The sequence below is a fragment of the Leptinotarsa decemlineata genome, unplaced genomic scaffold, assembly GCF_025532065.1.
Source record: "Leptinotarsa decemlineata unplaced genomic scaffold, Ldec_3_MD MMD2_P_RNA_scaffold_14, whole genome shotgun sequence".
Lineage (NCBI taxonomy): Eukaryota > Metazoa > Arthropoda > Insecta > Coleoptera > Chrysomelidae > Leptinotarsa > Leptinotarsa decemlineata.
The window spans coordinates 11,888,236-11,915,729 of record NW_027412528.1 but is presented as its reverse complement, the minus strand read 5'-3'; the positions used below and the strand labels follow the sequence as shown (position 1 = coordinate 11,915,729).

General features: G+C 37.6%; 1 protein-coding gene across 2 annotated transcripts in view; it reads right to left on the bottom strand.

Moving 5' to 3' along the window:
- The window catches only part of LOC111516694 (probable multidrug resistance-associated protein lethal(2)03659), a 231,046-nt gene that overhangs the window by 126,262 nt on the left and 77,290 nt on the right, over positions 1 to 27,494 (bottom strand). For both annotated transcript variants that reach the window (XM_074179379.1, XM_074179373.1), the window contains exon 5: positions 13,251 to 13,473. In XM_074179379.1, the coding sequence (XP_074035480.1) occupies positions 13,251 to 13,473 (223 nt within the window). The remainder of the gene's footprint in view (positions 1 to 13,250; positions 13,474 to 27,494) is intronic.

Sequence of the window (27,494 nt, the reverse complement as noted above, 5' to 3'; positions counted from 1 at the left end):
TATTCGCAAACGTATATTGGTTTATTTAAATAATTTTACTATGGCAGACATTCGTCAGAAATTCAATCGAAAAAAAATGGTAGTTTTTTGTTTCGTACATTCGTGTCTCGTCACCTAGGGAAATTTTACCTGTTATGACCCATTTTATTCTTGTTTCAACTGCAAAATATACCTGCTTAAGGTGTTCTTGTTTCGTCACCTCATCTTTGCACCTGCGCTAGTGATTAAGAGGCTTCTATTATGCATTTTTTATTTTTATTTTAAAAATAATTAAATACGGTTTAAACAATTCGATTCCAAATAAAGTCTAGAAATTGGGCAAGTTTGCCTTCTTCAAACAAAAAATCAAATCTTTCCTCTTTATAATATTAGTGTAGATTATTGATGAATATAATATAATTGTAAATAAGCATTGAAAATAATTTAGGTTTACGGACTTTTATGGCCCTAGTAGTCCCAGTTGACGAATGCGGAATAAATTATTACCTGCGAATAGGTACAGGTGACGAAACAAGAAATTTTGGGGCCGATGAAGAATCACGAATTGACGAAATAAGAACAAATCAAAAAAATAGTAACCCGCCTGTACGTAAAATGGGAGATATATTTTGAATTTAATAGTTAATCAGAGAGGACATACCTCAAAAGTTAACCTATAGTATTTACTTGATATTCGGTTAGATTTTGACTTTTATTATATGCCGACATAGGCATATTAGTGGTAGTTTTTGAGTTACTTATTCTTACAATCATAGCAATTGATCACCCCAGGAAAAAGTTATCTCAACTGAATTTTTCCACCATGGGTGATTATGAAAAATTTAGAAATTTAAGGTGGCTGATTTCTGAGTCGAAAACTCTAAAATACAATGAAAACACAAATAATCACACCAAATTCTCGTCAAACATATATTCACAAAATAATTGAGGCCAACAAAATTGGTAGAAAAATCAAAATTCTTCTTCGCTTCATTCGGATGGAATCATCATCGGGTTGAATAACGATCAGATTTATGGAACTTTGCACATAATATTTGTTCTCTTCTTTTATAACGTGGGCCACACAGTTCTTCCACACATCACTATTACCTACTTCATTCACCACTCGCCTTATATTGTCAAGCACTACAGCATTCAAAGTCGGTGACTGATTACATTTCCGCAAGCTTTCTTTCATTGTGGCCCAAACCATTTCAATTGGAGTGTACATACAATAGTATGGAAACAAACGTAAGAGAATATGACCACGTGTTTCACACATCGAATCAATAATAAACCCTTTTTTGAAATTACGTTGTTTTATGGTCGCCAGTAATACCTTTTTCGTTGGAATCTTTTCGGGTATTTACATGTCATGATTTCGCATGAAATCAACAATATCAGCTTTTCTTATATTAGTGTTTGGTATTGTAGTCAATAACCGAGAATGATACGAAGCGTTATCTATAACATTAACCGAGTTTGGAGGAATATTTGGGAGAAGCTGCTCACTGAACCATGTTTCGAATAAAGCCGCAATCATATCTTCGTGGTAATCAACAGACGAATCTTTTATATTTTTAGCCGATAGAAGCAAAGTGTTAGGTACGAAACCACTTTCATTCCTGGCATGCAAAATTATAACACGTTTTCCCCTTGAAGAAGGTGTGTTCAAAGCACAATACTCGGTTTCGTGTACCCAGTCATATTTGACAACATCATGGGTGTCAAACCAAGTTTCGTCGAGGTAGATTATATGTCTGCTGGATTCTCGGTAGCTTTTCATTTGCCTCAAATATTCTTGTCGAAGTTGAACAATGCGTGTCGATTCCATTATGACCACCCGTTTGTTTAATTTTTTATATTTGAAACCACAAGACAATAAGACACCTCGTAGAGTTTCTAAAGATTTGTAATTGTAATCGGGATAGTCGAGTAATTTATACCAAATCATTTCCAAGTTTGGTACTTCATTTTTTTGATATAACATAAATTGTCCGCCGAATCACATCTTTTGTAGCACCATCAACGTTAGCCTTTCCTTTGTTTTCGTTTCATTGCATGGTCAATAACATCCCCTATTTTAATGACTCGAAGAACTGTCGAACGAGATAGTTTCGTTAACTCGCATATTCTATTCACAATAGCATTATGTGAAGTGTGACAGTTTTCCTTCTTCAAGCATTCATGAATATTTAAAATTACTCGCTGAACTTGAACATGTTAGTCCCTATTTTCAAATTCCGGATCCCCGTCGATTGACACAGATTCCTCATACGTAATGTTATCATTTGTTTCAAAAGGTCTCCAGAAAGTCATATCTATTGTTGACAAATTAATTTGTATATTTAGATATATAAACAGCTAACCCTTGTCTTTAGATTCAGTATCAATTTGCTCCACCTGAAGATGCTAACCTTGTTAGCGAAACGCGCGTCGAGTGCAAAAATATCAGTTTGGTGTTACGGTAATTGATCTCTAGAAAAAGTATTCAAAACTCGGTTTGCAAAACCACTCACTACCTCACCTAATCCCACGAACACACGGCACTGACAAAGAAATATTGTGAAACGTACAAAAAATTAGTATTCAGCCAGTCCAGCTAGCCAAGCCTTTACTCCTCAACTACATTTGATAGCACGTTTACTAATTATCTGGGCGACTATGGGCCACAGGCAAGAAATGTTTATGACTGTACTCATCTTTTTATTGTCGTTCCAATTGGGAATGGATAGACTATAACCTTATGTACAGTAATTTCTTTAACATTTATTTTTGAAATTTATGAAAACTTTTTTATTTTTTAACAATTGTATTTTCAGATTCTCCTGAAGCACATTCTTCATCAGATGTCCATCCAGAAATCGAAGAAACCGAAGTGCATCCTTCATCAGATATCCATCCAAAAATAGAAGAACCCCAAGCACATTCTTCATCAGATATCCATCCGGAAATAGAAGAAACCAAAATTGACGATTCTTTGATATCTGAAGATGGTAATATAGTTTCATCAGATAGAGGAAATTTTTGAATAGAACTGGCCGATACTTGATGAAAATCCATATTTAAAAAACTAATCAATAGAGTTTATTCTATGATTTTCACTATAAGGGTTTTACAAAAGCCGCGACACGTGTTTCGTTATACAATAGCTTCTTCAAGCATAACTGGTTATGCTTAATATGGGCGTTTTGAATCACTGTTAGAAAGAGACTGCTATTATTATATGTGATGACATCACTATCATATGAATCCATATAAATCTTGTGCACTTTTCAATTGTATTCGTTTTGTATGTTGTATCAGGGTATGTGATCGTGACGTTACAATCCGTTTTTCCATAAAGGGATAGAAAACCAATAAAAGTAAACTTTGTAAGGCTATAACTAACTTTGTTATTTGACACTCGAGTTTAATAAAAATAAATGATTTTGACAAATTATGAAAGATATTTTCACATTTAAGTCAGTATGTTATTAAATTCAAGGTAAGGAGACACGCCTATTATGTATGATGAATTAATATTTCTTGTAATTTTATGATTTATTTTTGGGAAATCTTTACCCTTCCTGAGGGCCCCCAAATAAGTTTTTATACGGTACCCCGCCGCCAAGGCACGCTACGCCACTGAGGTAATATAGAGGTATTTGGCTTGATTGAATACTTGAATGTATAATTTACAATGCGGATGTGCCAATTTAAAAACCGGCGAGTAAACTAAATCGATTTGATCATTTAACAGGTTGCACCCGCAATGTTTATGCTTGTGAATTTCCGAGGATTCTAAATAATTGAGTTTGTAAGTCTTCCATGAAAAGTCAAAATTTCCGTATCGTCTAGATTCGGAAACTTGTGGTTGCATGCCAAGGAATAATTTGATAACGTCGAATAATTTTTTCCTAGTCTGAAGGACCTTTTATGTTCAGCATACCGTTTTTGGAAAGGCCAGTTGGCCCCCCTGTAATCCATCACACATTGGATACTAGACGCGTGTTGGCACGGCGTGTTGGACGTGCAAAGCATGCAATCTCTACCAAACACCAGCTTGCATCATATAGATGGATATGAATCAATATATAACGATAGTAGATACAACCAAAACGACGGCGTTGTAATATATATAAAAACATTTATAACTATACCTACAAAATTATACCGCTATACAATAATATAAACATATTATCAATGAAAGTTCGCCTAAATAAAAATTATTGCGCCATGATATCTGCGATGTACAGGTCACCTGATACAAATCCAAAGGAATTTATTTCACATTTACAAAATTACCTTGACATCCTTGACACAAATTCAGAAGAATTATACATCTTCATTGGAGATCTGAACATCAACATCTTGGAATTCGACTACACTACAATTGAATACACAAACCTTACAAACGAATTCGGCTATACCTCAACCATAAATGATCCAACAAGACAAAAGTCATGTTTAGATCATATATTTATCAAAACAAAAAATCACGTTACAGAGAATATACTTCCAATTGTTCTAAAAACGAACATAACAGACCACTCAACAACCATCTTACAAGTAATATTCGACACGAAAAACCAGAATAAAGAAGATAACAAACATTATATCGGAACAATAGACATGAATACACTCAACAATAAAATAGGGAACACTTCTTGGACTCCAGTATATAATATCAAAATCCAGATGTCGCAACTAATATTTTTATAAACACATTATCTAATGCAATCATAGAATCTACAGAAAGACGTCAAATAAAAAGAAAAAATACGAAAATAGCTCCGTGGATCACTAATGCATTACTAAAATCTATAAATGCAAAAATAAACTACACAAAAACGTCACGAAAAATACAAATAACTTGCAATTAAAACAGCAATATAACAAATATAAAAACAAATGAACCTCCTTGATAAAAATTACCAAAGAAAAATATTACACAAGACAAATAGAATACAACAATAATGACTCAAAAAAATTATGGAATGTGGTGAAAAAACTCACCAAGAGTGATAAAACTCAAAGAAGTATTGACGTTATTAAAGTAACCTCATCACCGATAAAAAAGATATCACCAACGAATTCAACGAAGTATTTGCATCCATTAGAAAAACATTAGCAAGCAAAATAAACAAAACAGCAACCTATACACCAGTAGAAAAGAATGTATGCAACTCCTTGGTTCTTCTTCCAATAGACTCAAATGAGCTCTACAACATAATCCAAAGTCTGAAAATTAAAAAAGCTACTGGTAAAGATAACATCAGATCAGAAACCATCAAATCAATTGCAAACCATATTCTAGAACCATTAAAATAGTTAATAAATAGTTGTTTCAAAGCTAGTATATGGTCGTCAGACTTTGAAGAGTCACTCATAATTCCTTTATACAAAAAAGGGGACCACACCATAATCACAAACTACAGCCCTATTTCTCTTAAAACACACATTTCCAAAATTTTTGAAAAAGCTATAAAAAATCGTTTAACTTCATTCTTGAATAAATGTAATATAATTTGTAAACATCAATTTGGCTTTCAAGAAAAGAAATCCACCGAAGACGCAATAATAACTTTAATGTCTAAAATAACCCCAGCACTTAATGATAGCAAACCGTGTCTTTGCGTATTTATAGATCTTTCCAAAGCATTCGACACGGTTCATCACGGTTTGCTTTTGAGATCGCTTGAAAACATAGGTGTAAGAGGACAGAGCCTGAAGCTCTTCGAAATATATCAACGAGTGAAACTCGACCAAGGTGTCAGCGAAACGAGAAAAATTGAATACGGAATACCACAAGGTACTGTCTTAGGACCCATTCATTTCAATATATACAGGCTGATTCACGGTGGATGGCACATTAGATGTTTCTGGTGAACCAGACAACGGATCACTTTGAAAATTTAATGGAGGGCATATTCGGACATTCTCTAGCCAACTAAAATATTTTCGACAATGCGGTGTTGCCGCTTCTATTAGAAAGCAGTAGCAACTTTGATTTTTCAAATGGAACACTCTGTATATAATATTATTTTTGGAATCTCCAACAATTGCCCGACAACTTTTCTTGTTATTTCCCTATACCTATCTGTTACCGTTTTCGAAATAAAAATTAATTTCAATTTTTTTCTTCGAAAATCATGACTTCTAAAAATGCCGATATTTTTTAGTTAAGAAGTACTATGATATCGAAATTTGGTTTGGAGTTAGGTGTTACTTGGACACTTCCCACACGTCAGCCTAATCTCCGTTACTTCAGTACAGGGTGGTAAAAAAATACAGTTTTTTCGTTTGCTTGAAAAAGTTGCTGAAATTTGATTATTTTAAATGAAACACCCTGTATATTATTGAAAATTCGGAAAGCTGCTGAAATTTGCTTTCTTTCTATGTATATCATACCTATACCTAACTAGTCAAGTTTCGGACTTATGAACATTTATTTGTGAAAATGTCCCTTCAGAATGGCATTTCCATTCGGTATTTGGTAAGCAGGCCATGATTACTATTTGACAGTAGCGTTGTGACATTCTCCTAATAATATCGACATTTTCGTCACTTCAGAAGTTGCAAATACCTTCAAAACGATGGAACAAAACTATTCAAACGAAGTTCTTATGAATTTGTTTATTATTTTTGGACAGTGTGACAAAATTATCAGCAGAACATGTAGAAAGTTCAATGAAATGTATCCGAATCTACCGCCAATGAACCTCAAGAAATTTATACGAATTCAAAACAATTTCAATGCATTTGGATCAACTTTAAAAGCACCAAGAAACTTGCCTCGACCCGTAACTTTCGAAGACAACCAGATTAATGTCTTAGCATATTTTCACGCATTTCCCGAGTCATCGATAAGAAGTGCTGAAGAAGATTTAGGTATAAAATATTCATTGGTTCAAAGAATCTTGGGAAGACATAAAATGCATGATTATAAATTCACTAAAATTCAAGCAATGAAGCCTCAAGATCCTCAACAGAGAGTAGAATTTTGTGAAATGTTGTTGACACGCATTCAAGAAGATCCACTTTTTTTTAAAAAAATTATTTGGACTGATGAATCGAAATTTTTGAGAGAAGGGATTTTCAATAGAAAACATCGTCATTATTGGTCCAGTGAAAATCCTCACGTCACAAAAGAAGCCGGATTTCAAGAAAAATTTAGTTTTAATGTCTTCTGCATGTTGATGGACAACAAATTGAGGTACGTGATATACGAGGAGTCATTAACTTCCAGAAGCTACCTGAATATGAGCGCAGAACTGGATAGACTATTTGACGATCGGTGGATGACGCGCTTGGGACCATGGAATTGGCCAGCGAGATCACCCGATCTTAATCCATTAGATTTTTATTTGTGGGGAATGTTTAAAGAAAAAGTTTACAAAATACCCGTGCGTTCGAGAGATGAATTGTTAGAAAGGATTGCCCAAACATTTGAAGATTTGGATCCCAATGAAATCAGATCTGCCACCACGCATTTTAAAGTGCTTGGAAGTGAACGGCCAGCGATTCGAACATATTTTGAAATATTCCACATGATTGTTTTACTTTTTTATAATTATTCATATCAATATTTCCAATTTCAAGTTTCTTGGTGCTTTTTTAAAGTTTATCCAAACATATTGAAATTGTTCTGAATTCCTATAAATTTCTTGAGGTTCATTGGCGGTAGATTCGGATACATTTCATTAAACTTTCTACATGTTCTGCTGATAATTTTGTCACACTGTCCAAAAATAATAAACAAATTCATAAGAACTTCGTTTGAATAGTTTTGTTCCATCGTTTTGAAGGTATTTGCAACTTCTGAAGTGACGAAAATGTCGATATTATTAGGAGAATGTCACAACGCTACTGTCAAATAGTAATCATGGCCTGCTTACCAAATACCGAATGGAAATACCATTCTGAAGGGACATTTTCACAAATAAATGTTCATAAGTCCGAAACTTGACTAGTTAGGTATAGGTATGATATACATAGAAAAAAAGCAAATTTCAGCAGCTTTTTGAATTTTCAATAATTTACAGGGTGTTCCATTCAAAATAATCAAATTTCAGCAACTTTTTCAAGCAAACGAAAAAACTGTATTTTTTTACCACCCTGTATTGAAGTAACGGAGATTAGGCTGACGTGTGAGAAGTGTCCAAGTATCACCTAACTCCAAACCAAATTTTGATATCATAGTAATTCTTAACTAAAAGATATTGGCATTTTTAGAAGTCATGATTTTCGAAGAAAAAAATTGAAATTAATTTTTTTTTCGAAAACGGTAACAGATAGGTATAGGGAAATATCAAGAAAAGTTGTCGGGCAATTGTTGGAGATTCCAAAAATAATATTATATACAGAGTGTTCCATTTGAAAAATCAAAGTTGCTACTGCTTTCTAATAGAAGCGGCAACACCGCATTGTCGAAAATATTTTAGTTGGCTAGAGAATGTCCGAATATGCTCTCCATTAAATTTTCAAAGTGATCCGTTGTCTGGTTCACCAGAAACGTCTAATGTGCCATCCACCGTGAATCAGCCTGTATGTGAACGAACTATACTCTTTTCAAAGTGATGGATACATTCTTGGTTTCGCTGATGATACAGCAATACTTTATACTGCTGATACCTGGGAGGCACTCAAAGAAAAAACTCAAAATGACTTCAGTGGAATAAAAAAATTTTTGAGTAGTGAACTGCTCACAGTGAACTTAGAAGAAACAAACTACATCCCTTTCAGCTGTAACAAAACTGGTTAACCCATATTCAATAACTTAACAGTGAACATAAATGACAAGCCATGCCATATCTTGCCTCTCAATGAAATTAAATATCTGGGAGTCATAATCGACTGACACTTAACATGGGATTCTCATATAAAATATATTATCAATAAACTACAGACTATTCTCTATAGATTCAAATATCTCAAAAATATATTACCAACACACCTACTAAAAATACTATACAACGCACTAGTGGAAAGTCATCTTCGATATGGAATAGTAGGATGGGGAGCTGCAGGAAAAACCTACTTACATCTTCTAGAAATAAGTCAAAAACGATTTCTCAAGCTCATTTTCTCAAAAGATCGACTATACAACTCAGATCAACTCTACCTGAAAGCAAAAATCATGGACACTAGACAGCTATATTTTTTCCTTACACTCATAAAATATCACTCCACACAAACACCCGTTCTCACTACTCATCCATACTATACACGAAATCGAAACCAACACCCAGTTCCCTATATGATGAAAACAACAACACAACGTTCTTTTCAATACTTAGCACCAAAATTATATAATAAATTACCTGAACGGTTGAAAATATTGATATATCTGCCTCAATTCAAAAATGCATTGAAGAAGTTCATTCTTGAGAAACCAAGACAATTAGTTCATCACTTTTTCGATGATCATGTTTACTAAACAAATCCTGAACCCTAGTATGTTGTTGTGTACTGCTCATGAGAGCTTTATTGTCATCCACACTAATACTACTTTATGAACTATGTTTTTACCTTAACATTGTTTATTCTTCTGCGTAACTATTCCATCATTCGCATTCCTTTTGAACATTATCACATTTTACTGCTAAACAAGTGCAACAACATTACCGCTCATTAGCTTCATCCATATGTTTCGTAGGATAACACTTTTGTATCACAATTATTATTACTTACATAAATAGGGAGGAACTTTATAATTACTCTGATTATTTTTTTATGTACTATGTATTTGTTTATAAATTTTTTTCTATTGTTTAGTGCTTGTATATGTATGTTATAGTTATCCGTATTTTTAGGTATTGTATGGTGAAACAAGTGCAATAGCACTTATCGCTCATCGGCTTTAGTCACTTCATTTTATTGTGAAACATTTCTTTGTATTATGCAAAATTGAAAAAAGAGTATCATTATATATATATGTATGTATGTATATATATGTATGTATATATATATATATATATATATATATATATATATATATATATATATATATATAGAGAGAGAGAGAGAGAGAGAGATTTTATCGAGTGTGTATGACCTAGAATTCCCAGGCTACATCTAACATGACCACGTAGGCAGCTATAGCTACCTGCGTGACATCCGGGTCCAGGATATAAATACAGAGAGAGATTTTATCGAGTGTGTATGATACATATCAAAAATGGAACATCTTTGTTGCCCATCTTTGCACTTGGCTGCACCGCGCTGATGAGGCCAATAGCCAGAAACACGTGTTCGCGGTTTGCCCCTCTTTTTGGAGGGTTGTGTCCACGAATTGTTCCATTTTTGATATATATTCCATTCCATTTCCATTTTGATATATATATATATATATGTATATATATATATATATATATATATATATGTACCCTCTTCGCGTGAGCTCACTACTCCCGTAGCTCAGGCTATCACTTAATGCGTCCACTCAAAGCGTCCGTTTTCATAATCCAGTCATTTAAGCTTAAATTAGGTAAGAATCTCGGAATTCGAGATACCCAGCTGTAAGTCTGTAAATACTTGTATATTGACACCCTAAAAGTTGTCTCAAAACCTACATATGGTAGGGTGTAAGCAACTATTAAATTTCAAGGTCAAAGGTCACAAAAATCGGTTTTTTGCGCTTTTTTTGGAAATATCTCATTTCCTATGGGTTTTTTGCTATTTGTATTCATCATCAATATTGTAGAATACGAAATTCTCTACAAATTTTGTTTGAAAAAATTCTTTATACGGTGAACCGTTTTCGAGATAGAGGGCGGAGAGCGCGCGGTCACAGCATCACTTCAGGTCAACCGGTGCCTCCGGTCGAAAACGCGCCATATATAGTTGATGAACTATCGATAAATCAATGATTATAAATATTTGTCAATTTTTATTAACTATTATATTATATTTTATCATTTTCTTCATGCATTAAATCTATACCTATTCAATAATACTGATAACCGTTTCTTTTCAAATCGAAATAACAAAGATAAGTTCATTAATATGTTAACTGAAAAATTACAAGCTGCAAATATTACTACTAAACAAGCCAGAGATGATGCGGATGTTCTTATTGTTGAAACTGCAATTGAAGAATCAAAGTCTAAAAAAACTGCAGTTATAATAGGACAAGATATTGATTTACTTGTCATTTTGATTGGGCGTACACTGTCTTACGAACAAGAAATTTTCTTTAAAAAAGTTGGGAAAGGTAATGTAAAAATGGAGATATACTCGACTAAAAGTTTTGATAATTATCCTCATTCTAAAAAACATATTTTATTTCTGCACGCATTAAGTGGCTGTGACACAACTTCTGCGCTTTTTAAAAAGGGAAACAAATCATTTTTAAAAGTTTTTGAGAAACTGACAAATTTGGATGAACTAGCTGCAGCATTTGAGGAAGAAAATTGTTCGGCCCAGAGATTATTAGAGAGTGGAACTCAAACCTTATTGGCAGTCTATAATGCTCCGAAATCTGTGAAAAGTCTCGATCATCTTCGTTATATGCATTACGTCAAGTCTACAAAACTTAATAAACCTGTGCAGCTTTCAAATATTCCACCAACACCAACACCAACACCAACCGTGTATATTATCGAGTTCAAACTTGGTTAGGACATGATTTGGAACCCCAGGTATGGGGTTGGGCAATGCGAAACGATTTTCTGGAGCCTATCATGACAATTTTACCACCTGCTCCAACTGCAAGAGTGGTTGTGGTTCGCGATGCGGATGCAGGAAAGCGGGCTTGCAATGCTCTTTAGCTTGTGGTCAATGTAATGGGCAAGCTTGTCTCAATGCTCTACCATATCAGAGCGACATTAACGAAGATGGAACCTTTGACCCCGAAATCATGGAAGAACTTGAGACAAATGTCGTTGAAGACGATAATGAAGACCAGTTTGAAATTTACCAGCAGCCAGAAGACGACGATGAAGAGGAAGAAGATGATTAAAATTATAAATTGTAGTTTTTGTACCCTTTACTCCATTTCTTTACTTTCAATAAAAATAAATGTATTCAATGATATTTTTTAATAAAAAGATTAATTCATAATTTATTTGTTTTTTTTTTCATCATGTAAGAAGTTATAAATATTAATTAGGTTAAAATTCAAATATAATTCCTATATTTTCATTAACAATTCTGCAATTACATGGGCAGGTAAGTGTTGTTAAATAAATTAATACTGAATAAAAAGTGGATAAGTTAGGAAAAAAAATGATAAAATATAATATAATAGTTAATAAAAATTGACAAATATTTATAATCATTGATTTATCCATAGTTCATAAACTATATATGACGCGTTTTCGACCGGAGGCACCGGTTGACCTGAAGTGATGCTGTGACCGCGCGCTCTCCGCCCTCTATCTCGAAAACGGTTCACCGTATAAAAAATTTTTCAAACAAAATTTGTAGAGAATTTTATATTCTACAATATTGATAACAAATACAAATAGCAAAAAACCCATAGGAAATGAGATATTTCCAAAAAAAGCGCAAAAAACCGATTTTTGTGACCTTTGACCTTGAAATTTAATAGTTGCTTACACCCTACCATATGTAGGTTTTGAGACAACTTTTAGGGTGTCAATATACAAGTATTTACAGACTTACAGCTGGGTATCTCGAATTCCGAGGTGAACTTACTATAATGACTGGACTATCATAGCCAGAGTTGTCATCGGTAGGTAAATCATCGTTATGGGCCCCACCACCTTGCCTCTGACCACTCCGACCGGGTCGATTGTGCCCCTTCCTCGATTACTAGGAACCACATGTTGGGTCCACCGGGTGGTTAGCCCTGTAGACCCACGGCCGGCACCGGAGGCAGAATAAAGTTCTCCTTTCCGGGTGCGTCTGGTCTGCCGGTCCGGTTTTGCACCAGTTGCTCGGGTAAGTGGTGGCGCAACTCACCAAAGGCCAAGGGTGTTAGTGGCCATCCCTGCTTATCTTATTATTAATATAAGAAAACCAACAAAAAACGGACAGTTTGAATATGAATGCGAATAGGTACCAGAGATATAGGCAACTCATCATATCATTTCACTTTCATACCGTTTACGAAAACATGATACTGCGATTTTTTTTATAAAATATGATAAGTAATCTTTCCCTCGAATGTAAGTATTCAATTATATCTGTTAATTGCAAGGTGATCTTAAAATCACCCTTTTTAGGTGGACTATATTTTTAAATTTTATTGAGTTACACCTCAGTAATTTTGTGATTTAAAAATTGTTTGAAAGCTCAGTAGAATCCAATAATTTATAATTTACCTTGTATGGGCAAAACGGCAAGGATAATTAATATTCCTGGTGTTCCTGAAAATCCAATATTCTTGAATACGATGAAAAGAACAATGACAGCTGTGATAGGACCTATCCACATTTGATGAACTAAAGTCGCTGCCATGTCAATTCTGGAAATGTCATTGGATAACAAATTCACAATTTTTCCGGTGGGACTCTTTCCCAAGGCACTCTGATTAAGTTTCGCCGCCTGCAAACAGATTGAAAGAATTACATATTTACAATTGGAAAAAAAGCATAACTGAGGTATGTAATGCACGCTAATTAGAAATATAATTGATATTTTTGTTCAAAAGGGCAGATATTGACGTGAAAATCTAGTATTGACATAAAAACAATACAAAAGCAACCATGAGTTAAATTCAGTAAGGATCAACGGATTGAATTCAAATCAAATAATCAGATAATTGAACAGAAACAATCAACAATTAAGTATTCGAATGTTTTTTGACTTCAACAACTTTTCTTGTTGAATATTAAAGGTTCAGACTTATATAAAATGGTTGTCAGTGAACACTGTCATCCTCGGATGTCTACCAGTGAGGATGACAGTGTTCCATGTAGATGAAATTTTACTCTTTCACCTACTATATTGTATAGGACCCGTGGGTTGGGCTACCTATCGGGCGCGTCCCCAGGTGGCGGATAGGGGAACGGCCAGGGGACTGGAGGTCCTATCCGGGAAGCCAATGTGGCCTAACGGACGGGGTTGACGGACTTCTGGTCAGTGGCAGAAATACGTAGGGTGAGGGGAACTGAAACCCCCCAAAAGCCCTGCAAAACATGCCACCGCGGACCAGCCTACCCAAGCTAAGATGTAAGGAATCGTGTCGACAGCTGAATGACCGCAGGGTTATATGCGGTTACGAACGATCCCCTTGAGGAACCGGGCGAAACCTCATTGTAACTAGCCTTCCTCTGGTAATGCGGGGCTCTGCTAGAGGTGACCAACCCTTCCCTTGCTACTCGTGGGAACACACATGAACACAGACACACAAACAAAACATAAAAAAAAATCAACCAATCCCGAGGCTGGACAGCAATGCTCACCTCAATTTAGGGCGGGGGCTGGGGATGAACAGAAATGCTCACCCCAAGCTACCGCTCAGAAAGAGGCTGGACATAGCAGACCACCTCACGATACAACGCAAAGGCCAAGGCGTAAGCGGATCAGCGGCGCCGAGGCCAAGAGGAGGAAGAGAGCGAAAGAGGCAGAAGTGGCAGCAACTATGAGTGCACCCTCCCCCTCTCCCACTCCATCCTCAACAACAAGGGCACCTCTTGCGGAGGGCGCCAAGAGCTCCGCCTTGGAAAAAGGCAAGGAACCGGCTGCCACCGCAGGAAAGCGCCCTCATGCGAGTACCTCCACGGAGGGAACCCCAAGAAGGTTGAAGAAGCTGCGCAGCGACAGAAATGTCGCTGCACCTTCCAAAACCTTCGTGGAGGCCGCCTTGAGACACCTCAAGGTAGCCATCATAGATGAGACTAACCCGTATGGTAAGGTTACCGCAGAACGAGAGAGTCTCATCAAAAAACAACTGTTGGAGGAGCTGGACAAGATCATCTTCTCCGCCTCCAGCAACAACAGCAAACCGCCCACGTTCAAGTCGTGGACATACTCCGGTGAAATCATCAGAGTGGTCTGCGATGACGACGTGACGCTAGAGTGGCTGAAGAAAGCCACAATGAATATTAAGCCATGGGAGGAGGCATCACTTGCGGTCGTCAGTGTGGATAAGCTCCCGAAGCTCACCAAAGCCTCACTCTGGATCCCGGAGGACGTCCACAAGACGACATCCGGTGAAAAGGAGAGGGTGCTGGGTCGGCTGAAGGCGCAGAATCCTGACCTGAAGGTAGCAAGATGGTGCACCTTCCATCATGAGGTTAAGATGAACCCACAAGGACACCTCTTCGTCTTCGGGATCGGAGACGAGGATATGGCTGTCCTGAAGAAGAAGTCGATGAGGTTAAGCTACGCGTTTACCTCACTGACTATTAGGGCAACAATAAAAGAAACAGAGAGTACCTCTGAAGACCCTAAGTCCTCGGAAGTTGAACCACCTAAAGTGGATATTGACCCCAAGGCCACTATGGGTCCCGAAAAGGAAGTCGAAGCATCTGAACAGATGACATTCGATGACCTGACGGAGGAGGCACCCAAAAACAGCGAGGCCACCTCCCCCTTAGCAGGAGAGCAGATGGACCTCTAAAGGTAACTTTGTATCCAACAACTGTCTCATGGGCAAGGACGTTGGAAAAAAAGTAAAAATAATACAATGCAACCTTCAACACAAAAAGGCGGCAACGGCAACACTATGTCGCCACCTTGATGTATTGGAGGATGCAATAGCTTTGATCCAGGAGCCCTGGATAATAAAGACCAAAATTACTGGTCTCAGTAGTTTAACTGGTCAAATTTTCAGCTTACCAAGCAACCAGCAACCTAGGACGGCTGTCTACGTTCCTAGGAAATACAGAGCGTTTCCGATGGCACAATTCAGCACCTCAGATCTCACTGCGGTCAAAGTTGAATGTCCAGTTGGGAAAGGCAAATATATGGCGTTGATAATCGCATCGGTGTACCTCCCTTCAGATGCAGCCACCCTACCACCGACCAGAGAAATGGAGGTACTAGTGGACCACTGCCTCAACCAGAGAGTGGAGCTCATATTGGGTTGCGACTCAAACTCTCACCACGTGAGCTGGGGCAGCAAGGATATCAACGCCCGAGGTAAGTCACTATATGAATATATAATACAGAAAGATCTAACTATCTTGAACAGAGGCACGGAGCCAACATTTATTAATGCCCGTAGCCAAACGTTAATAGATATCACGCTCACGACAGCCGAAATATCAAACAAAATCCAAGACTGGCAAGTCTCGGACCATATCTCTATGTCAGACCACCGCTGGCTGACCTATACGGTAAGCCAGGATCTCAGGACTACTGTAAAATCCCGTGACCCGAAGAGGACGGATGTAGATCTCTACAATCGACTCTTAAGAGGAGCTCTGCGGGAAATAGAGGTCCTGACTCCTGGCAACAATGAGGAACTGGAAAGGTACACAGTATCTATCCACAACAAAATAGACACTGCCTATAAGGAATCCTGTCCAATGAGGATGGTTCAAACGCATGGCACAACCAACACATGGTGGTGCCCTGAATTGGAACACCTCAGGAAGATAGCGAGAACGACCTTTAACAAGGCAAAACGTACAAGACTCGAAGAGGACTGGGTTATATATCAAGCCAACCTCAGAGAGTTCAAAAAAGTCTGCAGACGAAAACAAAGAGAAGCCTGGAGAGCCTATTGTGAGGCAGTCGAAGACTTTCCACTAGCTTCTAGGCTACAGAAGGCACTCTCAAATGACCACCATAAGACTATCGGCATCCTGACGAGGGAAAATGGCGACAAAGCCGCCAACCTCCGGGAGAGTGCTGAGATTCTTATGGAAACTCACTTCCCAGGTTCTGTCTTTCCTGGAACGGCGAACTGGACGGATGTACCAATAACACCCTCACAATATGACTGGCAATATGCTAGTACAGTAATTGATGAGGACAAAATAAGATGGGCTATATCGAGCTTTTCCCCCTTCAAGTCACCAGGGCCTGACGGTATAAGACCAGCCCTACTTCAGTGGGGACTGGACACTCTTATGCCACACCTGGTTGGAATATTCAGAGCCTCTCTAGCTCTGAGGTATATTCCCAGTAAGTGGAGAGAAGTAAGAGTAGTATTTATACCCAAACCAGGTAGGATGGACTACACCCTACCAAAAGCATTCCGACCAATTAGTCTCACATCGTTTTTCTTAAAAACCATGGAGAGACTATGTGAGCGGTATATAAGAGATGAAGTACTTGTTAACAACCCACTTCATCCAAATCAGCATGCATATACCCGGGAAGGTCTACTGATTCGGCCCTTCACCATGTGGTTGGCAGAATCGAGAGATCATTGGATAACAAAGAATCCACCCTAGGTATATTCATAGATATTGAGGGAGCGTTTGATAAAACAACCTTTCCAACAATTACCCAGCAACTACACTCCAGGAATGTACCCCTGGTAGTAGGAGAATGGATACTCCAGATGCTCTCTAGCAGAGCAATAAGTATTAATGTAGAAGACATCACAGTAAAAGGACTGGTCATGAGGGGATGTCCACAGGGAGGGGTCTTATCACCCCTTCTCTGGAACATAGTTCTGGATACCCTAATTAATCACCTTAACAAAAATGGATTCTACACAATTGCATACGCAGATGACATAGTTATCTTGCAGACCGGCAAATTTGTAAACACACTGTGCGATAGAGCGCAGGATGGGCTCAAATTGATAGAAACATGGTGTAAGGAACACTCACTGTCGATCAATCCCAAGAAGACTGAGATGGTCCTTTTCACCAGGAAAAGAAGTTTAACGAGCTTAAAACCTCCTGAAATCTTCAAAAGCCAACTAAACTTCTCTGAAGAGGTGAAATACCTTGGTATTATCCTCGACAAGAAGCTAACATGGAACTCTCATCTACAGAGTAGAGCAAAAAGAGCATACGTGGCTTATGAGCAATGTCGGAGGACAGTGGGACGCGCATGGGGTCTTTCACCCCGTGTAGTCGCCTGGATCTACACTGCAATAATAAGACCTATGTTAACGTATGGAGCCATTGCATGGGGACCTAAAGTTCTACAAGCAACGGCCATCCAAAAATTATACCAAATACAGCGACTGGCTTGTTTAAACATCACAGGAGCCATGAGAACAACACCAACCGCGGCAATGGAATTAATCACGGGTCTGACCCCTCTGGACCTGTACGTTAAGGAGGTTGCGTTAATGGCCATGGTACGATTGCACACGGCTGGTGTAAACCTAGAAGTAGGAATGGGTCGATTGAGGTTGGGCCTGTGGCAGAAAGCGCTTACTGCGCAACCTCTGCTGCAGGCAACAAGTGATGCAATTGAACCCAGGTTTGTGTTTAATAAACCCTACAAAATTCAAATCAAGCAGAACACAGAGTCAGATGTTACAAATGCAATACGGATTTATACAGATGGCTCAAAAACCAAAGAAGGCTCAGGATGTGGAGTGTACTCCAGATCACTAAGCCTAAGGATTAAGTGGGGAATGGGAAGAAATACCAGCGTGGTCCAAACAGAACTGGCTGGTATCTCAATCGCCACAAAAGAAATAACCAAGAAAAGAATTTCTGGCAAAAACATTACAATCTGCACTGATAGCAGACAAGCACTATTAGCCTTGAACAGACACCGTGTTACTTCAGGGCTAGCACTAGAGTGCCACGAAGATTTAGCCAAAGCCTCGATAGATAATAACATTATCCTGAGGTGGGTTAAAGGGCACAACAGGAGTAAAGGTAATCGCATTGCCGACTCTTTAGCCAAGGAAGCGGCTGGACTAAGAATTTTAGGACCAAGTGGCACCCACGGCCTGATGACTTCGACAATTGCGGAACTAGTCAAAAGTTACACCCATGCTCAATCTCTAAAGAGATGGGATGAAATCAAAGGATGTAATCTTGCCAGGATCACCTTGGGCGACCCTGGGAAGCTGGCGCCGAAGAAATATCTGGCGATGACCAGGAAAAATCTACGCCTTACAGTAGGATTTCTGACTGGCCACTGTCAGCTAAGGAAACACCTACATAATATGGGGCTAGTGGACACACCTCTATGCAGGATGTGTGAACAGGAAGATGAGACTGTCAGGCATGTCCTGTGCGAGTGCCCGGAGTTATCGTCAATAAGAGAGTGTGTGTTCGGCGAGTCTTGGCCTACACCTGCCGATATAAAGGAGATGTCTCCCAGCGACCTGTCCACCTTCCTGGAAAGGACAGGATGGACGACGACCTAGGAGGACAACTCCTCGGGAGGATGTACAATGGGTCACATGTGGCCTAAGTGCGTGGGCTTACACTCACCCTCCCTACTCTACAGATACAGATACAGATATATTGTATAGGAATCCTGTGAATGATATCTGATTCACTTCCATAACGAATGTTTGGAACAGAAGCTGAATAGAGAAGAGTGTTTTATGTGATCATATGAAAATATTTTTCTTTCGTGTAACTAAACGTTTATATGAAAATAGCTGTTTCAGGAGAACTTTTTCTTCCAGTTTGTATCTGAAAGTCACTTCTTTGCATGATCTACACATCTATATATACAGTTACTCCTTTAAAATTGATTACTTCCTTCCTTGATGTGGAAAATTTCCACATTTTTTGTCATCTAGATAGAAAAATAGGAAGCCAAAACCTTTCTTCCCCCCCCCACCCAAAAAAAGATATGGAACTTACACAATCAATACCAAAATTGAAGATTATACTCATAGGGCGTGTTATAGGCATCCATCTCTCAACATGTACGTGATAATGTGACCATAAATCACTCATTTTAAATAGAACCCCCTCTTTATTTTTGCAGTTTTAGATTCTTTATATTATTTTAGGTGAACTTTGTTAACACAACCTTTTTTCTTCCAGTTTGTGTCTGAAAGTTACTTTTTCGCATGATCTCCATGTATAGAGTTACTTCTTCTGAAATTGATTGCTTCCTTCCTTTTTTGGGAAATTTTTTCTCTCAAGATGGGGGAGTAGAAAACCAAAACCTGTTTTTCCCTGAAGTACTTTTAGTTCATTTCATTAGTTCGGACTTCCATTGTCTAGCATTCATCGCAACGTGGACCACATTACCTCACTCTGCCACTCAACATTGACAAAGTGAGACCGTCAGAGAAGCGCTTAAGGTACTTGTCTCCAAGAACATTTTAGAGGGAGTGACTTCGTCGATAACAAACGAGAAGGTCGAAGCTTGGGAGCAAATTACGCTCTACAAACTTCCCGTTATCCTTATTTTGCATCTGAAGTTTTTCAGATACAGCAACTACCGTTACACGAAGATTATCAAAGCTTTTGATTTTGAATTCGACTTGAAGTTTGATTCGACTTTGATATGGTCGGAAACACAGTCTCCAACAGAGAGACAATACAAGCTATTCGCCGTCGTTTACCACGAAGGCAAAAATGCCAACATTGGACACGTCACCGATGCCTTCCACGTCGGTTACAATTGCTGGATTAAGCAGGGTCCACACTATGCCGCGGTAGGCCGGGCGGGTATACCCGGGTGGGCTAAGCCGGGTGGGCTAAGCCGGGCGGGTACGTTCGGGCCGGCACGACGTCCACACCAAAAACGAAGCAGACCGGGTTATTTCTCCTACATTATTTAGTTTCAACACCAGGACTGGTGACTTCGTTGAAGAGTACTTTTCAGAAGTAGGGGAGCGCCACTCCCTGTTCTTTTCGTTTCAGCTTCTTTCTTTTTTTCCCTCCAAAAATGGCTGGTTAAATTTTTCCATTCGCGCTCAATTTCATTTTCATCCACTCCAAAAGACACAGCAATCTCTGTGAGACTGTCGTGTCTTTGGTGTTTTAATTTATGTTGGGAATCTGAACTATCCCATAGAAGACGAGAGATACAGGGCTGCAAAGTTTTCAAAAATAATCAGTTTTTTAATAGTAACTGAGATAATTTTGTAGACATCTTTGGCATATTCGGTACATATGTTCCATGCTTCAAGGCGCATTTTCTGATGTACAATTTCCTTAATTTTCTCTGCCAGTGGCGTACGTACGAGTTTTGAAATGTATATTTTTGGCGAAAAAAATACTACGCCACTGCTTTATCTTTAATTAAAAATTATTTTTAAAATCTCCATACATTTTTGAGCACATTTGATTTGCTGTGTTTTCTTTGTCCGACGCATGGTTTTCGCTCAAAAAATTAAAAATCGCTTTACTTAAGGATAAATTCCTTAAAAATCTGATACGGTATTGTGCATCGACTGAAAGCAAAATAAGAGATCAGATTTGTTGCAAAATAATTGAGGATCTAAAAGGTATTTGTTTGTTGTCAGATAAACTGTTCTCAATTAAAAGTACGTCATAACGCAGCACCGCTTAATAATTTTTGAAAACATAAATTTATTTATCCTGGAATAAATGACGTGTAGCAGAATTTATTTACTGCACCTCTTGGAAATATGGAGTGTGTCGATATGTGATTTCTTTTAAAGATTAAAAGCAGAAAAAACAGCGTACCCACCATAGCAATAAAAAACGAATTCTCTGTATGTACAAACGTCAGTAGCTAATATTGATGTTGGTTTAAAGTAAGGTGTTGGTGTTAAAAACTGTCACAGCGCGTTTTGATTGATTTTGAAGTGTTATTGAAGTTATTTTGGTAGTCCGCTGTTTTTCTGAATATCAGTAAATATGGTGAGTTATACGAATGCGGAAATGGCGCAAATGCATTACGTATATGGCCTTGCCGATGGTAATGCAACAGAAGCCAGGCGCATTTATCAGGAAAGATATCCTAATCGTGCCTTACCAGATAGCCGAACCTTTTCAAATATTCATCGTCGACTTGGGGAAACTGGTAGTTTCAAGAAAAGGACTCCGGAAGGTAGACCTCGTGTAGTATGAACTCCTGAAATTGAAGAAGCGGTGCTGCAAGAAATTGAGGAACATCCTGAGACGAGTACGAGGAGGATCGCTAGAACTCTGGATATTTGTCATCAAATTGTTTGGCGTATTTTGGTTGATTTTTTGTTATACCCATACCATATTTCAAGAGTGCAGGCATTACTCCCCAGAGATTTTCCACAGCGTGTGAACTTCAGTCAGTGGTATCTACAAAGTATTGCACTAAATCCGCAGTTTGAGACACAGATTTTGTTCACAGACAATAAGCAAATTTTTCTTGGAATGCCATTCAAAATTTCCATAACAATCATGTGTGGGCTGAAGAAAATCCCCATGCAATAACCGAAACCCATTTCCAACATTCGGTTAATGTATGGGCAGGAATTATAGGTGATCATCTAATTTTTTTTCTACCAGGACGCCTTGATGGTCGTTCTTATTTACACTTTCTCGAAGAAGACTTACCTGGGTTATTGGAAGATGTGCCACTTGCGTTAAGGAATCGAATATGGTACATGCACGATGGCGCCCCTGCTCATTTCAGTGTAATTGTTCGAAACCATTTAAATACAGTTTATCCTAATCGTTGGATAGGTCGTGGAGGACCTCAGCAATGGCCAGCAAGATCCCCCGATCTCAACAGTTTAGATTTTTTTTTATGGGGTCACCTTAAAACTCTTGTGTATAAAACTCCCGTTAATACTTTAAAAGATTTAAGAGAGCGAATTGTTGCCTCGTGTGAAACTATACGAAATAAGCCGGGAAAATTTGAACGGGTGCGTAATTCCATGCGTAGAAGGGCGGGTGGCCACTTCCAACAATTTTTATAATCAGTTTTGGTATTATTACTAATTAACAAATTTGTGCTATTCGTTTAGACTTACTGTCACAAAATAAAATAAAACTCGTTTTTGTGAAAAATTTATTTTTTTGCAGATTATGTTTTCAAATATTATTATGGAATTGGTAATGCGTTATGGAGCAATTTTCAGATTCTCATTCATTTTAGAATTGATCTAATTTCTTAATTTGCTTTCTGTCGATTTTTATTTTTTTTGAGTGAAAATCATGCGTCGGACAAAAAAATACCAGGAGATCAAATTTTCTCAAAAATAAATGAGGATTTTAAAAATGATTTTATTTTGAAAAGAAAGCATTGGCGTAGTACTTTTTCCCCAAAAATATTCAATGCGAAACCCGTAGGGATGCCACTGTTTAAAAAAATACAAATTTGTGTACATCAGAAAATGCGCCTTGAGGCATGGAACATATGTACCAAATATGCCAAAGATGTCTACAAAATTATCTCAGTTATTATTAAAAAACTGATTATTTTTGAAAACTTTGCCACCCTGTATCTCAAAAGTTAAGGCGTTTAGGACATACGTCCGTAGGAAGTTTTTTTCTTAAAATGGGTCTAAGAATTACTTCCTTAAATATTAGCATGTGTTTAAGGAACACCCTGTATAAGTCTATTAACACTAAAACTTGTTCGTCATTCCACTCCATCACTCAAAATGAACAATAAAAAACCGTACTTAAACAAACTGAGTCGAAAATAAAATAATTCCTCTAGTTCGGTCGGAGGTTTGATTGTAACTGAAGCGGCTCGGGGCCGCTCGGCACGTCCCCACTCTATATTTTTGTTCGGCTCGGCTCGACTTCCTTTGATCTGTACCTACTTTATGCGGGTTGGGATCGGCACCGCCCGGGCCGGCATTTTCTAACCCGGCAAAGCCGCCCAGGGCGTCTACATCAACGCGGCTTAGGCCGCCCGGGTCAGCCCGCCCGGCCTACCGCGGCATAGTGTGGACCCTGCTTTAGGTATGACGATTCTTCGGTCAAGACCGTGCAAAATGAAGACATATTGAAACCCCTGGGAACGCGAGTTCCTTATTCGCAGTTCTACAGGAAAAGCGATATGATCCTATCTAAATAAGGTTGCTACTTTTACGTAGAGTTCAGCGTCTGGAATCTTACGGAATTTCTCTTTTTAGTTGTTATTGAATTTGATTTTTTTTTTGGTTTTAACGAATTATTTTATTCTTTCATCAGTATAGATATTGTTCAATTTTCAATGATATATGTATTTCATTTATTTAAAAAAATGTTATTTGAAATTAAAAAAAATTGATTTGAAATCCCCGAAAGAATCTTTGAAAAAATTCAAAAAAAAACGGTAAGCTGAAAAAATAACAATTATATCAAGCAAAAAAGCTGAAATTACAATGAAATAAAATACAAGTAATCATCAAAAAATCAAAAAATGAAATATTAACACGAAATGGAAAAAAAAGATTACAAACCAAGTTAATTCACGACGTTTCTATTGTTAGTATCCACAATCGTCTTCAGGTGAAAACTGGACTCTTTCCTCATAGATCTGACTATTTATAGCTCACTCATGTGCTTTCACCTATCCCCTCTTCTCTATCTCCGCTTCATCGGTTTTAACGGAAGCTGACCGTTTGATGGGAGTTCCGCTTGATTGGAGGTTTCCATATGTTGCGTATCTCTATGCTAGCTTGGCTACATACACTGTGTCCGTAAAGTATGGAACAAATTCATTTTTAGCTAAACAGGTCATTTTAAGAAATAATCCTGAAACACGTCGATTTTCGATGTTAATTTACTGTATTTTAAAATAATAATCTAATATACAGGGTGAATTACGTTCGAGTAATGAAGTCACCGTCATTTTTTTTAAATGGAACACCCCCATTTTGTCTCAATTTTCGGATTACTCTAGCTGAGCTGATTCCAAAAATGTATCAGATGTTGATTCCAATTGGTACAGGGTGGACAAAAATACAGTAGTTGTGTGTGTGCTAATAAAGTAACGCGTAACATTCTTTATTGGGTAAATTAACAATATTATCAAAAATACTTATTGTCTAGCGGCAATTGGTTTAAATGTAACACCCCGTAAATGAGCTGTTTCCAAACATGTTTGGTACTTGTGGTCTAGCAGACAGAATATGAAAGAAATTATTTCTTATATACAATAATAAAAAACATAGTCGTCTAGTTTTTTGTGAAATATCATTATTTGTTTAGTAATTTATTGATGTTCAGTGACAGTTTAGTACTACAATATTTTTGGTATTCGTGAATATTCGAATGATTGCTTAGATTTAATTGGAAGTAGAAATGGAGTTAAGTGTGAAACAAAAAATTGAAATACTTATGATGATTGGGTATGGGGACAGATCGCGAACTCAGATGGAAGTGTGCAATTTGTTTAATGATAAATATCCAGAAAGACATATAACGCGTTCAACAGTCAGTAAGCTGGAAACGAAATTTCGAGAAACTGGTACGGTTGCAAATGTACGCAAATCAGGTCGTCCCCTGCAAATGCTGATACAGCATTAGATGTTTTACTGAGTTTTGAAGAAGATGCGCACACTTCTGTTCGTAAAGTTAGTCGCGAAATCGGTGTTGGCAAAACAACGGTACACAAACTATTGAAGCTTGAAAAATGGCATCCTCATGAAGTCAAACTTGTGCAAGAATTAAACGAAGATGATCCCGATAGACGACTCCAATTTTGATGATGAGTCCACTTTCACGTTGAATGGTGAGGTTAACCGTCAGAATTGTAGATACTGGGCGAAAGAAAACCCCCACTGGATGCGTGAGCATCATACACAATACCCTCAAAAGGTAAATGTATGGGCTGGAATTGTACGAAATCGAATCATTGGACCCTACTTTATCGAAGGTAATTTAAACGGGGCAAAGTACCTTGAGTTTTTAAGGGGGTATCTCGTACCTACTTTACGTAATTTATTTCCCAGCAGACGTAATCCTGGAGGTTTTGATGAAAGTTTATGGTTTCAACAGGATGGTGCACCTCCACATTATGCTGTAGATGTTAGAAGGGACATAGATGAAATTTTTCCGAACAGGTGGATTGGTAGACGTGGACCCACTGAATGGCCAGCGAGGTTTAAATCCTTTGGATTATTTTCTGTGGGGCCATCTGAAGAATGTTATTTATAAAACGAAACCAGCAAATATTGAAGATGTACAAGTGAAAATTCGAACAGAAATAAACAATATTACGCAAGAAACCATACACAAGGTTCAACAAGAATTTGTACACCGTTTGGGTTACTGTCAAATACAGCAAGGGCTGCAGTTCGAACATTTAATATAAAGTTATGTATTACAGTATATTCTGTCCGCTAGACAATAAGTATTTTTGATAATATTGTTAATTTACCCAATAAAGAATGTTACGCGTTACTTTATTAGCACACACACAACTACTGTATTTTTGTCCACCCTGTACCAATTGGAATCAATATGTGATACATTTTTGGAATCAGCTCAGCTAGAGTAATCCGAAAATTGAGACAAAATGTGTTCCATTTAAAAAAAATGACGGTGACGTCATTACTCGAACGTAATTCACCCTGTATATTAGATTATTGTTTCAAAATACGGTAAATTAACATCAAAAATCGACGTGTTTCAGGATTATTTCTTAAAATGACCTGTTTAGCTAAAAATGAATTTGTTCCATACTTTACGGATACAGTGTATATGCGGTTTCTTTGAATTTTCTCCTAAACCAGTGTTCCTCTTTGTGGATGATTTCAGCTTGAGCCCACTTGATATTATGTTGATGAGTCCAAACATGCTCTGCTATTCCGGATTTGCTGGTTTCTCATCGCTGTGTGTGTTTCTTGTGCTCAGCAATGCGAACTCTCAATGGCCTCTTAATTTCACCGATGTATGATTCTCCGCACTCGCAGGGTATCCGGTAAATGCAATTCTTCGAATCGCAGTCCGCGTTTGGTGGCCTGGTTTTTGTGAGGCTTTTACGGATAGTGTTCCCAGATCTGAAGCAGGTCCTTCTTATTCTTTCCGATAATCCTCTGATGTAGGGAAGTACAAGTACTGGTTGTGGCGGCTTCTCTTTCTTGTAGAGCTCTTGCTGCTTTCTAGCTAAAGCCTGTTCTACCATCACTCTGGAGTAACCATTCCGTTGAAAGTCATTTTTGATGACGCCTAGTTTCTTCTCGAAACCTTCCTTCGTATTATAGAGCCCGAAAGCACGGTCTAGTAGAGTCTTGATGATTCTTCTCTTAGTCGATTGATGGTGGTTGGATTCCTAGTTCAGATACTGTCCTGTGTGAGTGAGTTTTCGATATACAGATGTTTTCCATTTAGTGTCGGTTCTCTTCACCAAAACGTCTAAGAATGGCAATTCGTTGTGGACTTCTCCATTGTGAAACTGATGGAATTTTTTAAATTTTCATTTCGTGTTGATATTTTATTTTCGATTTTTTGGTTGTTACTTTCATTTTATTTCATTGTGCTTCCAGCTTTTTTGCTCAATGTAATTGTTATTTTTTTAGGTAACCTTTTTATTTTTTATTTCTTTACAGTCATCACCCGAAGACGATTGTGGATACCTTACAATCGAAACGTCGTGAATTAACTTGGCTTGGAATCTCTTAACTTTTTAATTTTTATTGTATTTATATTTTTTTTCAATTTGTTTCATTTTTACTTGTATTTTACTTCACTATAATTCATTTCATGTTTTTTATTCTTCTTCTTTAATTTTTCAATTCTTCTTTTTAGTTTTTTCAGGGATTTCAAATTATTTTACATAATATCAGACAATGGAAGTCCGAACTAATAAAATTTGTCATGAAACATTGCCAATCAAAT